Here is an 18,301-nt window from a genome sequence, read left to right as displayed (position 1 = left end):
CACAGAGACGTTCACTGGCCTCCGTACACTCTGACACTCAACCCTGACCCTGGTGCGCGCACACACACACACACACACACACACACACACACACACACACACACACACACACACACACACACACACACACACACACACACACACACACACACACACACACACACACACACACACACACACACACACACACACACGTGTACTGTACTCACAGTTCTTGAGTTTTTTCAGTTAGTGCTTCTTTATGATTTTACTCGACTACATTTTCGGAGTCAATAGTTAAGTGTGTTGATTTAATTGTGTTTTATATACATTTCTACTCTGGTAAGTGTCTCTAAGCCCTTCATAAATAACATGTATTGTAATTTCTTACTCTACTATTACTCATTTATCTGACAGCTTACAGATTTTGATTATTAGCTAATCCAAATAAACATTGACTTATAATTATAGGTTAAGATATCCAGCAGCGGTACGCAGTATATAAAGTAGTTAGCTCCACGTTTACCAGCAGTTATGCACACATTAAAGCCTCCATAATCATAATTAAGGTATTTAATATGATATAAGATGGTCCATTATGCATACTGAGTACTTTTGGTGCTTCATTTGGATGCCTGTGCACTTCCATTTTTGTAAGATTTTGTATGCAGGACTTTTAAAGGTCTTCGTCCACCACTGTCAGAAACACACTCAAACACACACTCAAACAGATGCATGAGAGGAAAACACACTCAGTGTTCCTTTTCAGAAAGCACTGTACTTAAGTTTGTACTTTTCTTGAGTATTTTCAATTGATGATGCTTTATGATTTAAGTCCACTGCATTTTAGAAGCCACTATTACACATTTCACTCCTCTACATTTAACTCATACAACATGAAATAACGTATTCAGCTCCACTCCCAACACATTCAAGCATCAATAACCATAATCCAGTTAGTGAATATGACATGTGATGGGTTATTATGCATAATAAGTACTTTATTGTGATGTCAATACTTGTGCACTTTCCCTTTAGTAAGATTTCGTGTGCAGGACTTTCACTTTTAAAGGTCTGAGAACTTCTTCCTCCACTCTAAGAAACATACTATAAAAATGATTTCCACACACACATGCAGACAGATGCACGAGACGAAAACACACACACATTCCTCCCTCTCAGAAACACACACACTCACATTAAAACACAACGCCTCTCCCCCCAGCTGTTGAGCCTATAGTGCGTTTACTCCGGATAAAGAGGGGCCTTATTCTAAAGCCAGCCATTCTACTTGACCTTCGCCGGAGCCTTTTCACTCTTTCACTCCCTTCAAACCGTCTTTGGGGCTGGCTCACTCTGCGCTCAATGTGGCTAGTCCATCACGGGAATACCCCAAATACCCCCTCCTCACACACACACACACACACACACACACACACACACACACACACACACACACACACACACACACACACACACACACACACACACCCCGACTTCAAAGTTGGTGTGCATTCATTAATTGCCCTTTGAATTGATATCAGAGGGTCACAATAAGAGTGTGAAAGGAAAAAGAGGCTTTAATGAAGCATAGAGCGGCCATTCATTTGCAGATAACTATGTTTTCATGCGTGAGTGGTCATCATGCATGGGCTTATTAGAAAAAGGGGTGAGGAGAGAGGGATGGGGAGACGGAGAGAGAGAGAGCCTCGGGGGGGGGGGGATGAGAGTGATTTGGTGCTCGCCACTTGGCCCTCGTGCCCCCTTTTGCCCTCGTGCCCAGGGACACTGACTGACACATTCAGGGACACACAGAGCCCCCTCTTCTCGTGGCAGACAGCAGTAATAGCCGACGGCCATTACAGGGTCCGATCAAGAGCTTGTTGACTCTGTTTCTGGCAGATTTGATGAGACAGAAAATGGTGTGCAACAATTACCGCTCATCAAAGTGTCTGCTGGTTATTCTCGCAATTATTCGCTCAATGGTTTGGTCTCTAAATTGAGGGGTGAAAAAAATGCTACTCAGAAAGTCCAAAGTGTTGTCAACTGTCTTGTGTCACACAAACCAAAGATGGTACGGATAAAAGCAGACACTTTGACCTCTGGGAAGCTCAAATTAGATCATTTTGGGGCATTACTGCTCAATAACGCTAGGAAAAGACTGAAATATGAGGCATTTCTTCTGGTTTCAGATCTTTTCTGAGCAAAAATGCCAAAGAAGTTCGTCCTTATTGTCTCAGCTTTCTATCGTATTGAATGTACGAAAATAAAACAGGTTTAGTTGTTGATAAAGTTTATTTAACACATCTTTATCAATACTAACTTTAATGTCTAGCTAACCAATGAATCAATGTTTTTGTCAACAATCTAATCAATCAAACACTAATTTGAGAGTTGATTTGAGCATTTTCGGGGGTAAAATAAGTTAGAAATCCCCTGATTTCCGCTTCATAAATGTGCATATATTCTGATTTCTTTACACATCTATGACACCAAACTAAATATCTCTAAGTTGTGATAAAAACAGACGGTAGAGGAAGTTATCAGGGGCATTTGGGAGCACTGATTGACTTTTTTCACCATTTTCTGACACCAAACGTCTTATCCAACAATGGAAATAATGCTTTGTAGGAGCTGTAATGAGAGCACTGCGTTCAAGGCCAGAGAGTCAAGGGAAAACCACAGAGCTCATGGGTCAATCGCATGCAACAACATGTATGATGTGCAACTGCAAACACGTCTAAAAGTACATGCAAGTTTACTGATTCTGGAAAAAGTTTGACCGATGGAAACGTTAGAATCTGAAGATAAGATAGAAACTGCAAAGTGAATCTCAAAGCATGCCTCTGCACACACCATCATCCTCACACACACACTGCTCCCACTCTCCTCCTCTGCTCCTTCATCCCTCGCCCACATTATTACATCTGCAGCACGCCGTCCTTAGAAAGAAGAAGAAAAAAAAGCCCCTCCAAGTTCTTCATCACTCGCATTATTTACACAAACAAAGTCCCACTCCGTTTCTGTGACAAAGCGCGCTAAATCTTTACGGCTCTTTCATGTATTGTGTGCTCACGGTTTTCCCTTTTGTCCCCCCCGGCCCATTGGCCCCCGGACCCTGGATACAAAGGAGCCCTGAGGGGGAATGGAGGCAGATTGAAGGAATGCGCCTCAATAAACCTAATTATGACATGATGACTGCGCTCACCATGGCAGAGGTTTTTCAAAGATCCCCGAGCTTATTCAATTAGCCCTTTCCAGGATCCCCTTTCACCAAATAAAGTTATCCCTTTGACTGTTTGCATTGCAGAGTGGAATGTGTGTGTGTGTGTGTGTGTGTGTGTGTGTGTGTGTGTGTGTGTGTGTGTGTGTGTGTGTGTGTGTGTGTGTGTGTGTGTGTGTGTGTGTGTGTGTGTGTGTTACGAGCTAAATGGAAATGTATCGGCCCTCAACAAGGCTCCTCTGTATTATCTGCCTAATTTCACCTAACTAAGTATGGACTCGTAAAGATACACTGTGAAAATGTGCAGCAGCAGCAGCAGCAGGAGGGGGGGTGGGGGGGGGGCACCATGACTGTTTTAATCATTAACTTTGTCTCCAGGGTTAATTACTCTGATGCTGGCACAGAGAGAGAGAGGCCAATTTAACGCCGGACACATGAATATGTGACAGTACATTCAGGGGAGAGATCGGTTTTTTGTAGAATTAAGTTTCTGTTTTTAGCTTGACGTAATGTTTGGGAATTTGGGGAAGAATTTGGTTTTCATTTGTCCATTTGATTCATCGTCTTATTGAGCAACAGAGATGCAGATTTTTTTTAAATAATTCTCACATATGATCAAATAATGGCAAATATTAATGGTGCAAACCAACGTTACAGAAAGACAGGAAAGGAGCAAACTGCTTTTGGCTTTGGACTCAAAAGGTATTCTTTGGATTGTCTTTGAATTACCACGATTTATTTAATTAGCTATTTACACATGTTGAACAGTGTTTCTTTTAAAGACCCCTTCCTTATATAAGTGAGACTATGAATGCTCTGAAGCCAGAGAAGATGCTAACAGGTAAATACTTGTGTTTTATTCACCTGCATTTGTCAAAAGGTATGTTGTTGGTTTTTGATAATAAAGTGTATTTTGGAGAATTAACGCTGTCATTCGATCCAACTCTGACTCCTTCATTATATTGTTTCACTTGTTATGGTCTCTGTTCCCCCGTAGAATAACCACAAAGACATTTATTTTATTCCCATGCATGTCAAAAAGTATATTAAACTGAATTACCATATTTAACACATATTAGCAACAGGTACAAATGGTGTGAAGTCGTTTTTTATCACCCATATTATTTCTCTGAAGCCTCATCTCATGCATGGTTTGAAATGTATATTGTTATTTCGATAAGGCACTAAATACACGAGTTGCTGTGATTTAATTCATGCATAAAACACAAGATCAGGTATTGAAATGATCAGAATTAAATTAGCGTCTTAGAATCACTGGTACTTTTGTTTTCAGAATGAAGGAGCTGAGTTGGAAACTTTTTATGAGACTTATGGACTAAAGAGACTGAGAGGAAGGGGGGGGGGGGCGGTGTGGCTCTCCAGATGAAAGTGACATGAAATAAAGGAGTCGATTTAATCTGCTTGAAGAGATTTGGGGAGCAAGTGGTGCAGGAGGAGGAGGAGGAAGGGGAGGAAGAGGGAGGAGGAAGGGGGGAGTTTTTTGGAGCTGTGCGCCGGGCAGGACGGGTGTCCGGGGCCCCCTTTGTGCCGCTGCGCTCCGGGCAACACCGGGGCTCTCCGGGGAGAACATTGGTCCCCATTCAGCGAAAGCACTCTTTAATACACTCCCTCCGTCATTAAATGTGACATGGCACAATATCCACATCATTTAGAGGACGTTATTAATGCGCGCGGGGGCCAAGGCCGGCGCTCATCAAAGAATCAATGATAGATCACGCGCTTTAGCCTCGGGATTATTAGCTTCGTCCTCCGAGGGATGAGTAAAGTCTGAGTTTTATTAGAAATTAGAGATGAAGCTGACGGCACGCTCTAAAACTGCTGGTGCAATTTAGGAAAACAGTCTTTCTTCGTTTTAACCATAATTTAATTGTTGTGTTTCTCGGGGTTTTTTTTGGTTTATTGTACACAAGTTCTCTGCCACGATGTTTTTTCCAATCAAAGCGCAGAGAGATGATTACAGTCTGAATATATTATCATGACAAACTTCATTAAAATCTGCTGACGTTACTCTGTTTAAAAACAACTAAACTACTCATGCGATTTCTTTGTCCGTAATGTAATTTATTATTTGTGTGTCTCGATGCCTTTGGATTTCTGGGTTTATTTGACTTCTGTTTAATGTTAAATAAGGTCTCTGCCACGATGCATTACAATCATCAACAGATCATGAGTTAGCATCAGCATCTCCCTCCGAGATTAAAGACATGATGCACGTCTGAATATACTATTATGACAAACAGGGATATCAGGCTAAATGAAAAGCTGCTGACTCAGGACGTCTCTCTGTTTTCAAGCGGTGGTTTTACAAATGCAACAGGACAGCAAGAAAGCTCCTAAAGGTTTAAAGACTTCAGAAACAAATCACATTTCCGAAAACATTTGATTTTGTTCTTTTATCCATAATTAAATTACATTTTTAAGTGTATTATTTGTATTTGTAGGATTTCTAGATTCTGTTTGGGGCTGGTATTTTAAATTGGTTCTCTTCCACAATATATTTCCTCGTAAAAACAACGGATAAATTTACCCCTTTTTTACACAAAAAGCCTGAAAACAATCCAAAGCTTCTTGATAGTGACCTTACATTTATATTTCTGACTTTTTATTAAACTTCTTCCTCTGAAATATACATTCCAACTCTGAGAAAACTTCGCCTTGGTCCACATTTTACTTTGAAAATCTCAAGGCGAAGTGTCCAATGCGTGTTTGTGTGCGCGTTCACGGGTGGAACCTTCCTGTGTGCAGGTCGTGGGGGCGCGCACGCATCCTCGGGCAGTTACGTGAGTGGATTTCAGAAACCGTATTGTCCTCCTGAATGGCAGCGGGCTTCTTTACAGCCCAAAGGAAACATTTTGTAGGTGAAAACGGCCATTTTCTCTCGCTGAATAATTCATCCTTCATTTCTCCCACAGTGTGTGTTCACTGAGGCTTCTCTGTGCACGAGCTTTTCTCCCTCTGACTGAATTATAAACAGCTTATTCTTCTTTGCTCAAAGCTGTTTCCAAGCTGGCCTTTTGTCCCCAAATAGACTCTCCCGCCTTTGTCTCCCAAGTTCATCCTCCCCCATTGAACAAATGTTTGATCAACTCATCTGTGGGACATTTTGTCTCCTTTATGTCTCCTCCCCCGTGTTACTGATGCGAGGAGGTAGGCATCGCTGCTAAAACTGATTTAAAAAGTGTTGGAAAAACTCATCTTGGGGGCCGTCTAATCTGTGGTGACATATGTTTGTGCAGAGGCAGAGCAACTAACGCTGGGCTTCATGCAGAGGTGGAATAAGTATCAAGTAAAAGTAGAAGTACCAGAGAGTAGGAGTACTCTGATACAGTAAAAGTAGAAGTACTCAGATCTTGTACTTGAGTAAAAGTAGAAATACTCAGATATTGTTCTTGAGTAAAAGTAGAAGTACTCAGATCTTGTACTTGAGTAAAAGTAGAAATACTCAGATATTGTTCTTGAGTAAAAGTAAAAGTACTCAGATCTTGTACTTGAGTAGAAGTACTCAGATCTTGTACTTGAGTAAAAGTAGAAGTACTCAGATCTTGTACTTGAGTAAAGTAGAAGTACTCAGATCTTGTACTTGAGTAAAATTAGAAGTACTCAGATCTTGTACTTGAGTAAAGTAGAAGTACTCAGATCTTGTACTTGAGTAAAAGTACTCAGGTCTTGTACTTGAGTAAAGTAGAAGTACTCAGGTCTTGTTCTTGAGTAAAGTAGAAGTACTCAGGTATTGTTCTTGAGTAAAAGTAAAAGTACTCAGATCTTGTACTTGAGTAAAGTAGAAGTACTCAGATATTGTTCTTGAGTAAAAGTAAAAGTACTCAGATCTTGTACTTGAGTAAAGTAAAAGTACTCAGGTCTTGTACTTGAGTAAAGTAGAAGTACTCAGGTCTTGTTCTTGAGTAAAGTAAAAGTACTCAGATCTTGTTCTTGAGTAAAGTAGAAGTACTCAGGTCTTGTACTTGAGTAAAGTAGAAGTACTCAGGTCTTGTTCTTGAGTAAAGTAGAAGTACTCAGGTCTTGTACTTGAGTAAAGTAGAAGTACCAGAGTGTAGGAATACTCTGTCACAGTAAAAGTATTCTAAATGTTCCTCCAGTGAAAGTAGAAAGTACTCTCCTCTAAATGTACTTAAAGTAGCGACAGTAAAAGTACTCATTGTCTGATTGGTCCATTTCAGAATAATATCTCTGATCTGTTTTATAATGATTGATCATTAAAGTGTTCTCAGAGCTGGTAAAGGTGCAGCTAGTTTGAATGGCTTTGTATACTGCAGGGTAGCTGCTGGATTTACTGCAGGTGAACTACAGTCTGATTTAAGGGAGATTACATTTACCATCATTAATCCTAATCTGCCTAGCAACTAAACGTATTAAATAAATATAGTGGACTAAAAGTGCACCATTTACCTCTTCTTTCTTGTTACATCCCACCTCTGGCATTTCGCTGCTTAAACTCTTTAAAAAGTGTTTGAAATAAAATCATTTTGGGAGCCGTCTAATCTCTGGTGACACCTGTTTTAGTTAAAGTGTTAATTTGATGTGTTTCGTTAACATTTCTTAACTTTATTTGTTTTCGTGAGCAGTGAATTGACTGAGGGTTAATTGGCTTAACTATCATCACCTCACAGTGTTTTCCAGGAATTAGCCTTCCCCATTTCAGTTCAGCTGCCACACACTGAGCCCACAGAAAAGGAGTGTAATTAACTTTTCCAGAGGGAACAGAAAAATGTTTACATTGATCGCAATCAGCCAGTTAATGGATGACAAGCACACCATCAGACCAGTTTGTTTTTATACAAAGAGAAAACTCAACATGGATTCATGATGGATCATTTGGAAATTAAAGCGTGAAGATTTTTCACTCCAATGATGTGTGTAAAAGTGACGCAATGACGTCTTTCAATTAGTTTGTGTTAGCTCGAACATCTGTTTAATTATAAGGAGTAAACGTTCGATTTTATTTTGAAAAATTGCTTAATGAAGCTTGATTTGGGTAGTGAGCTCGTCTTAAGCTCTAATAGACTCTGTTTTCCTCCTTCAGTTAACGTTCTTAATTCATTCTCATATTTTGTTTTCCCGCTATAACTCCTCACATGAACGTTTAGTATAAAAACTGCAAATACTTCGAACATTTCCTTTTGCAAAATCCCTTTAGTTGGGTTTTTTGGAACCTCGTTTAATTGTTTAATTAACTTAAATGTCATTAAAATTGTATTTAAAATATTTACACATGTTAAATATATGTGTATTATTGGACTGAATCTTGCAGGTGGTCACGTTTTACTAACGCTGTCATTTGAAACACTAATACAAATGGGTTTGTTGCATAAAATAATAAACTGCCAACCAAGCAGAACGTAAATGATGGTTCCATAACGTACTACAGTTCCATATAAAGGAGTGCTTTATAATGTAATCCAGAAGAACACAGTCTTTAAAAATAAAAAAAGTTCATATGCAGACTTACATGCATGCAGAGGCCTTTCACGCACACTGCTGCACACACACACACTCCCACACACACACTCAAAACACACTTCACCCTCACCATCACCTGCTGCTTGATTTACGGGGAGGCCTCATGGGAAAAGCATTAGCGGGAGAGATATGGTCGATAAAGAATTCCTAACAAAGGATGACACACACACACACACACACACACACACACACACTCCCTCTCTCCCTCTCTCCACCCCCTTCCTACAACTTTACAGCATGCTAAAGCTCCACAGAGAGCCATGCAGTTACACCAGCACTGTGCTTTACACCCGGCTATAACCATCAACAGGTTGCAGCTTTCACACACTTCTGCACGAGGGGAAGTAAGAGTGCTATCCTCTGTAATCAAACTGACTAAATTAGAGAATATATTTGGACACTTTAGGTACGTTTTCACTCCCAAAAGCACCGCAGATTAGCAATAAACATCATAATAAAACCCCCCCCTCATGGACTCACAGCACTAACTGATCCAGCCTGCTCTGATGTGTGTGAGCTCTCTGAAGTTCAAGGAGAGAACAGACAACTTGTACTTCAGCAGCAATAAGAGGAGGTTTCACTCACATCTGTCTCCTAAGATGCCCTCGATGCTGTGTTTGGCCCTCCGGTCGCTCTCCTCCAGCTCCTTCCTCTCCAGCTCCTCCTCATCCTCCTCTTCGTCGCCTTTTCCCCCGAACTTACTCCGCATGGTGCGACTGATGGAGCTCACTGCACAGGATCGGCCAGAAAAAGGAAATTAGCAAAAAAATAAAGTACTTTTTTTTTTTTAACAGTGATAATAATTTGCAACTTGAAATAAATAAGAGTGAAAAGAAGTGAAAAGTCTCAAAAACAGTTAAAACACTTAAAGAAATGGCAGTTTTTATAATATTAGCCGAGTAATTGTTAAGTTTCTTTATTTAAAAATATATAAATACATCAAAATGTTTAATTGGGTTGTATAATAATATGGTAAAGGTTATTTTTCTATCAAATAAAATAAATGAATTTAATGTTTTCAATAATAATGTTCATAAAGTGGAAATTGACAAATTATTTTTGTTTTTGTTTTTGTTTTGTTCTTTACAAAAATACTCACATAGTATTAATTGGGACCGATCTAAATTATGGCAGAGGTATAAACCATTAGTCTGAAATATGTCAGTAAAAAAATAAGTTGTGAAAAGTTTCTAAAAAGTTCAAACTAAAAGAAACGACAGATTTGTTTTGAGTAACTTATTCCTCTACTAATTGTTGAGTTCATCTAGCCTGTATAATAATATGGTCAACGTTCCTCTCTTGAGATCATACAGAATGAAGTCGAACATAAAATAAAATAAATCAAAGAAATAATAAAGAATAAAATATAAAATAATATAGAACAATAAATGAACACTTTTCCCAAGGCTAAATGATAATATGGGGATTTTTAGATTAATTCATGTCTGCCCTTCTTTACCTGAAGGCACGGTGTTGCGGTCACATATCCCATCCTTCAGTAATTTATCCCGAATCTCCCAGCTAAACATACCCGGGTTTTCCCTCTTGTAATCTTCTATTCTCTTGTCTACGTCCGGCGTTGTTCCCTGCTTCAAAAGGTCAGAAAAGTGGCACTGTTAATTCACTTTGTTGTGGCCCTGGGGGCACAATGCACACAATGTCTCCAAAAACAACAACACGTTAATGTTTTTGTTTTTTTGTGAAAGCATTCAACACGGCTTTATTACGCCGCTTTCTTTGTTCTTTATGTACCTTGGGTTTGCTGCCCCCGATGGCCCCGGGTCGGATGGAGCCGGTCTCCTGGTACCGGCACAGGATCTTGGAGACGCAGCCGTGTGAGACGCGCAGCTGCCGGGAGATTACGCACGGCCGGACTCCGTGGTGCGCCATCTCCACGATCTTGTGTCGGATGTGGTTGGGCAAAGGTCTGCCGTTTATGAACACTCCTCCGAGCTGGTTCACGCGGCCTTGACCCAAAGGGGTAGACACTACATGTTTAAATTAAATAAAATATGAGAGGTAAATGTCAGTTAGGTGATTTTAGCAGCTCCAGAAATACTGACGAGCTGATAATAAATTACATTTTACACACCAACATATTAATATATTATGATCCCAATAAAGTAGCCTATACTTTTTAAACACAACAATGTGAACACGTGTCACCATGATGTTTATAGAACAGCTTTAATCAGAATGAAGAACAGTGTTATTTTTTACTGCTCCCAAACCAGCTGACAATAAATGTGTTGCTCGTTACAGTTTTTATGGATCATTATGAAATCATCCCATTAAAGTTGTGTATAAACAATGCAAACATGGTAACAGTCTAATCATTTACAAAGCCTGCACACAAGATGCTAAACACAGTACGATAAGCTGCAAAAAAGTAGAGATAAAATATCGCAAAAACATGTCAGTTCAGCCATCGGGATGTTATTTTATTCAACGTTTAGTTTCTGCAAAAACTTTGTGTTTTCCGAGATGCGGAACAAAACATTGACCAAAGTGGCCTAAAAGTAAGAAAAAATAAAACAAATATGGGAGTTTAGATGCTGAGATGTATTTTGCACAGAGTTGCGGTCTCCAGGTCAAGGCATGCAGCTATATAAGTGTAGCATCAAATACATAATAAATATATTACAAACATCTCAGTTCAGCTCCTCAGATGAAATTCTATCCAAGTTTTTAACAGCGCAAAATGTGTGTTTCCAATCCGAGATATATGGAATAAGAGCATGTGGCATAGCCTTATAAAATGATAATTATATTACACAACATCTCATCTCAGCTACTCAGATGTAATTCCAACATTAAAAAGTCCTTTAACTTCACACATTTTTTTGTAAGCCAAGACGTTAAAAACAAGTCTGTGGCTTCATAAAAGTAATCTCAAAACTTCAAAATATGTCAGTTCAGCAAAATGTAATCCTACAAAACCTTTACGTCCTATAACTGCACAACGTTTGTGTTTCTAAGCCAAGATTCTGAGGAAAAATGGCTCCAATAAAAGCAGCCTGACAGTGATTTTAGCGCAGAAATAAACACATGTTCCCCTCAACATCCAGGGCTTCCTTTGGGTAAACGGGATGCTTTTTACCTTCCAGTGGGAAGCCACTGCGGGGGTAGTTCTGAGCCAGCGTGGGTCGCATCATCATCGGTATTGACCCCGCCAACGCATTCATTACCTCCAGCACCGCGGTGCCTTCAGGGACCTCCTCCTGCCGGGGAGGCTGCAGCTTCAACACCGAGTTTGGAAGCAGCAAAGTCGGCGTTGAAAGCCTGTTGTCTCCGCCTGTGATGAAGCTTTCCTGGAGGTCAGCCTCCGAAAAAAAGGAGGATAAAAAGGGACTTTTTTTGGATGTTAAAAAGTAGTTTCCTCGGTTTAAATCTCCAGAATAAGGAGGTATTGGAAATGTATGTGAAGCTGGAGGGAAATATTGTTGTTGTTGTTGTTGTTTGTTGACACCGGTTCAAAGTGAGAGCAGAGCGTCAAAAGTAGCGGAGCTCCTCTCTGTGCCTGTCAACGCTCCCCGCTCTGACTGGTCGAGAGGGTTCAGTGCTCTGCGTGGATTGGCTGACACTGGAAACTTTCATCCAATCAGAGACGCTGTCACAGTTCCGCTCGGACGGGACAGGGGCGTCCGTTCACAGTCCCTGGAAGTCCTGCTTAACCAGCGGAGAGGCTCAGAAAGCTGATCTGTGTTGGGTTTACTACAGGGGGGAGAGGAGCTGCACGTGATGACTGACGAGGTGTAATTATTTGGTTAATTTGGAAAATGATTAGTGTTTTGCACAGACATCCTGTTGTGAGCCACATCCAGGAAATCACTTTCGATTGATTATATATTCGCCTCTATTTTCAAAATAGACAAATACAAAAAAACTAAGAAACATTTTGAAGAAAATACAAATACAAGTTCAAGCCTATACACTGTGTCATGCATTTTGTTTTACATTACTCTCAAAGTACTTAATTTACAAGATGGAAACATGGGGAGGTGTATAAAACCACAGACAGCAGCAATGACCAACATTAACATCCATATAGAAAGCCCAATACACAAGTGTTCTTTAAGATAGAAACTGTGTAAATAATACAAAGAAAAATGTCAACCAAACTGTGTAATGAAATCCAACAACAGACACTGAAAGCATTACTATAACTTGTGCTTATGTCATGGAGCTGCTTTACATAATGTTAATTAGTGGAAAAACAGCTCTCAAAATAAAGTAGAAATAGTCCCAACAAAAAACTAAACATTTCAAATATTTATTGTTGAGTGTTCTGCTTTAGATGTTGCATTATATTTACCCCTTTATTGTAAACTAAGCATCTATCCACAGAATGGGTCATGTATGAATTGACACACACACACACACACACACACACACACACACACACACACACACACACACACACACACACACACACACACACACACACACACACACACACACACACACACACACACACACACACACACACACACACACACACAATAATGACGTTTTCAAAAAAAGGAAAATGTCATTCGTTCTAAATAAATCCTAAATTCCTGACATTTCTTTCTGTTTAATTATGACTTTTTAATATCACATCCTTCACATAAAACCCAAACTGGATTATTGCATTAATCAACAAGTCAGCAGCAAAATGAAGCAACAAAAACAAAGGTAAAACTCCTAGATCTTTACGCACAATTGACCCAACAAATCCGTAGTCCACTCTTTCCTCATCTGGTCGTCAACCTGTGCGTAAAGCCATCTGCAGGCTTGTTGAAATGCATGCCATTGCACACGACCCCTAATTTCCTTCACCCCCCCCCCCCTATGGCTTCATATATGACACAAATGGTGCTAAAGTGTGTGCAGCTCGAGGAATTTATTATGTGTTCAGTGTGAGCAGCAGCAGCAGTCTGAGGGGGACGCGCTCCCTCAGCAGGGTGCGACGCCAGGGCGGCCGTAAAGCCAGTCTGTGGCTCTGCAACAATATGCACAAGTGGGGTGTGGGTTCATCCCCAAAATGTCTAATAATCAATGCTGTCACCGAGCCAAAAAAAGCAGACTGGAGAAGCGAGGAGTGTTTTCTGAGCATCCTTCATGGTCAATCACTGAAGCAGCGGGCCAAACAAAAGCTGGAGAAATAGGAACTCCTCACTTTTGAGCACTAAATACTGATGAAACCCATGAAAGCACAAATATATAATTTGGGTTAGTGAGTCAATGTTATTATTCGTTTTGAAAGGTTTAATCTCGCAGAAATCATCTGAATCTTCTTCTATAGTTTTAAACCAGCATGTTCAAATAAGCAGTGATGAAGACATGACACAGCAATTATTCAGGATGTTCATTTGAAGGAAAATCTTAAATAATAACCACGATATTCCACGAAGAGAATAGGTTATCTTTCTTAAAACAACGACTTTAAATAAAAACTCAAGTATAATGATTGCTGTTTCGACCCTTCCTCATGTATATCTGATGGCTATATAGATTAAAGTCATCGATCCCACATTGGAACAATATTTGATAAAGGCAGCAGCAGGTTATGAATCATACATTAAACTAACATTTAAATTAAATAAATACAAATCAACAGTAAAAACATAATGAATGAATGCCTTTCTTCTTACTTGCTTGTTTAAAAAAGAAATGGTTCTCAGATTGCTCAGTTTTTTCTTTTTACAACCGAAGCAAATTCAGCTAAAACCCACATGGCAAAAAAAACCTGACTGAAATAATACACAATTTAAAAGAAAAGAAACAAGTTAGACTACACTTTAATATTCGACATAATAATATAATGTACCAAACTAATAAACTAACCAAGTCTCGCGCCAGTTCGTGAAATGGTCACGTAATTTCCTCTATTGGTTCGTGCACGTGTTCACGAATTTTCCGTGACCGTAAATAAAAGCAAATTCAGAATCAGAATCAGAAAGCCTTTTCAGTCCTGAATTGTTAAATATATATTCATGATCAAAGCTCCAAACCGACACCTATGAGTAGCATGCAGGTAAAAAAGCCCTGATGAGACTCGTGCAATAACCAAAGCCGCAACCCCGCTTCCCCAGCACCTGATCTGGCCTTTAATGCCCCCCTCCATTTCACTCACCTATGGGCTCAACACAGGGAGGGGGTCCCTGTCATTCACCTTAATGCACGCTCAGCAGAAATCCCACAGGCTGAGTGGGTTTCAATTAACTCTCGCCTCTTTGGAGGAAAACGCACTTCAAATGCGACTCTGCTGCTAGACAATGGAGAATGAGGAGTGTGGGGGGGGGGGGGGGGGGGGTTAAAATAAGCAGGAGTAACGGGGGGGCTTTCACCTGCTAAAGAGGATGTCAGGAAATATTTTTTAGTGAATTAACCTGAGAGTTGTCATAACATGGTTTTAAAGGAAGAGGAAATAGGAGTGTGTAATGAAGCAGGCAGAGGTGGCTTGTAATGAAGTACGTTTGAGTACAACTTTGAGGTACTTGTACTTCTACTCCTCTACATTTTGGAGACCATTAGGTACTTTTTACTGCATTACCTTTATTTTACAACACTCTGCAGGTTCAAATGTATTACAAAAAATGTAAATCAACTCATTAATTATTATGCATTAATATATCTGGCATTTCAAAAAGCCATTCAAGTAAGCTCTTTATTTTCCAGCTGCAAAATCAAACTGATGAACACTTTAATAAATATAACGCATGAATATATTAAATGTTATTCTAAAAATGTAGTTTTTGTACCTTAAGTTGATTTGATCCAAATACTTTTACTATACCAACAAACCTTTACTTGTATTTCAACACTTTTTGTTACTTATTTTACTAATATGTTCATTTTATGGTATTTTTACCACATTTTACAAGCCAAAATTGTACTTGTTACTCCACTACATGTGTATAACAGCTTGACTTACTATACATTGAGTATAAATAAACATTGATAAGTAATTTTAACCTGAAATATCCAGCAATAGCATAAAGGGTAATTAAAACTCCCTTTTAATAACCAGCTGTGGACTCATTGATGCATCAATTATCACCAGGGAATTTAGTTTATAGTCCCTTCAAAAAGAGCCACTACGCTTACGTGTACTTTAAGTATATTTTGATGACAATACTTATGTACTTTTACTTCAGTGACATTTTGAATGCAGGACTTTTACTTTTATCAGAGTATTTTTGACAGTTTTCTACTTTAACTCAAATCTTCTTCCACCTCTGAAAGCCAGCTAAAGGCTTCAGGTAGATAAATCAACAAGGCCGCTAACACATGTTTTGAGCAGTCACAGAATAAATACGTACTATTTGTTTTGCTTTTGTCTCATTCCTTAAAGAAAGTAACCATCAGTCTCTGCGTGTACAGACGTGACGATTGGGGAGTCAGTGATCTGATTGAAATTGGATATTAGAGCCGAGCGAGAGAAAGGAAAACAGAAAAGGGCAAATGGGAAACAGAGACAGGCATGATGCATACCTCGGCCTTTCTTTAAAGGCGACACTGAATCTGCGTGTCCAATCCATTACCGGAGGATGAAATTCAAAGTCAGAAATCTCTCCTGATGAGAAATAAATGAGTTGCATCACATGCTGTGAGTGTGTGTGTGTGTGTGTGTGTGGGGGGGGGGGCAATCACAAACACACATTTGTTAAATCAATTAGTTAACCCCCCCGTTATGGTGATAACTCACACAGAGATATAGGACCTAAAATAGTCCCTCTCCTAATTGATTTTTAATTGACATGATGAGCTGACGGGGATCTGTCTGGAGAAGCCGTGTCTTTTTTATTTTTGCTTTACTTCGTTTTTATCTGCAAATGTACAATTTAACAGTCTGCAGCCATTGACTTAATTTATTACTTTTGAACAGTTTATTTCCAGGAGTATTTAGATGACTCTGTAACAACAGCAACACTATCTTAAACAGACAAAAACACCAGTAAGAATACAGTGTAAAATAATGTAAGGAAGAATACAAACAGCTGGAAGTTCAAATAAATAAATAAACATTAGTTTTTTTATCGTTTGGTTATCATTGGAACATTTGACTTTGTCGGACTATAATAGTACATTAATGCAGATGTCTTAAGTTGGTTGAAGCTTATTTTAAAGACTATTGGATGGATTATTTCAGCTTGTCTATAAACTGACTGTAGGCTGTATAGAAAAGTGTGCAATATCTTCCACACAAAATGCAAAAACATTGAATAAAAATGGAAAATCATCAAGTAAAGGACTTAATTTAAAGGGTTTAAAGGACCTTCCAGCCCTTGTGTTGTCGTCTCATCAACTCTAACAACAGCCTAATTTCTGAGTTAAAAAAGCACAAAATGTTGATTGATTTTACAAAATTGACCCCAGATGCTTTACATTTCAATAAAACCCAAAACCTAATGAAAGTGAGCATTATTATCGTATCGTATATAACCACACATGTCATTTTTCTGGCACTAACCAAAAATAATCCTTTATCCTGACATAAAAGAATTTGGGAATGGATGAACTTTCACCCAAGGAAGGTTAAGAGGCCCACATTCATCTTAGGGTATAATTGGTCTAATGATACCGTATCAAATAATATAATGCATGTGTTACTAGCACTCAATAACAGCTTATTATGGGCTGAGCTTGATGTCTAATGAGAGGCATTGACATAAAAAGCCCTCCTCATGAAAACACCCGTCTCAGTTTGGACTTTATGTCGTGAATCATTTGTAAACAATGTCTGAAACTATTTTCCAGAAATCAGTGTAACTGCATCAGATTGGAAATTACAGCCTCGCTCCGACACAGATGGCTTCAGTGTTGTCCGAACAACATGAGAGTGTAAAGAGGAGCTGTAAATGTGACGGCTTTAATTTATGGAGCATGTGACTCCAGCTTCATGTCTCGAATATAAATCTGTATCATATAGGGGGGGGGGGGGGGGGGGCCTGGAGAATCTCTGTCTGTTTGTTCTTTGAGTTAAATGTTGTACTTTTATTTGCATCAGAGTATTTTTACTCTGCAGTATTGGTACTCTCTCTTCCATAAAATACTTCTTTCACCACTGTGAAAGGTTTTTATAGCATGTAGCATTATTTGAGCACCAGTAGGGGGCATATTTGATGCATAACAGATCCTGTAATCCTCAAGCACTGAAAAACACAAGCAGTACTTTAATATTTAATGGCACAAACAATAGAATCCTATTCAATCATTAAAACTAGTCATGAGACTAAGCATGATAAAACTCTTCTCAATTCAGGTTACATTTAATTCAATTGAAGTCTTGTTTTATTCAGTTCTGTGTTTATGAAATGATGTTGTCATTAAGTGTTTAATATAAGTTATAAGCTCTGTTTATGAACTGGGAAGGGTTTGGTTTCTTCAGTTGTTTTGTTATGTTAGTTTATTGCTTCTGGTTTGTGACGTACTTTGTGTACAAACAGTGCTATAAAAATAAAGATTGATTGGTCAGTCGGTCATTCGATTGATATATTGGTTGATTGATTAATTGGTTGGTTGATTGGTCGTTCGGTCAATCATTCTATTGAGTGATTAATTGGTTGGTTGGATGGTTGATTAATTAGTTGGTTGATTAATTGGTTGGTTGGA

At 39.1% G+C, this 18,301-nt stretch overlaps 1 protein-coding gene across 2 annotated transcripts in view; it reads right to left on the bottom strand.

Annotated features, from left to right (window-relative positions):
• The window catches only part of pax3b (paired box 3b), a 36,294-nt gene extending 24,145 nt beyond the window's left edge, over positions 1 to 12,149 (bottom strand). For both annotated transcript variants that reach the window (XM_063907884.1, XM_063907883.1), the window contains exons 1-4: positions 11,802 to 12,149; positions 10,454 to 10,689; positions 10,161 to 10,290; positions 9,287 to 9,430 (exon numbers count right to left, since the gene is read on the bottom strand). In XM_063907884.1, coding sequence (XP_063763954.1) covers positions 9,287 to 9,430; positions 10,161 to 10,290; positions 10,454 to 10,689; positions 11,802 to 11,886 — 595 coding nt within the window. In that variant the 5' untranslated portion in view covers positions 11,887 to 12,149. The remainder of the gene's footprint in view (positions 1 to 9,286; positions 9,431 to 10,160; positions 10,291 to 10,453; positions 10,690 to 11,801) is intronic.
• Positions 12,150 to 18,301: the final 6,152 nt, after the last annotated feature.

Source organism: Eleginops maclovinus, chromosome 18 (assembly GCF_036324505.1).
Source record: "Eleginops maclovinus isolate JMC-PN-2008 ecotype Puerto Natales chromosome 18, JC_Emac_rtc_rv5, whole genome shotgun sequence".
In the NCBI taxonomy this organism is placed as follows: domain Eukaryota; kingdom Metazoa; phylum Chordata; class Actinopteri; order Perciformes; family Eleginopidae; genus Eleginops; species Eleginops maclovinus.
This window is presented reverse-complemented; position numbering and strand designations above follow the sequence as displayed.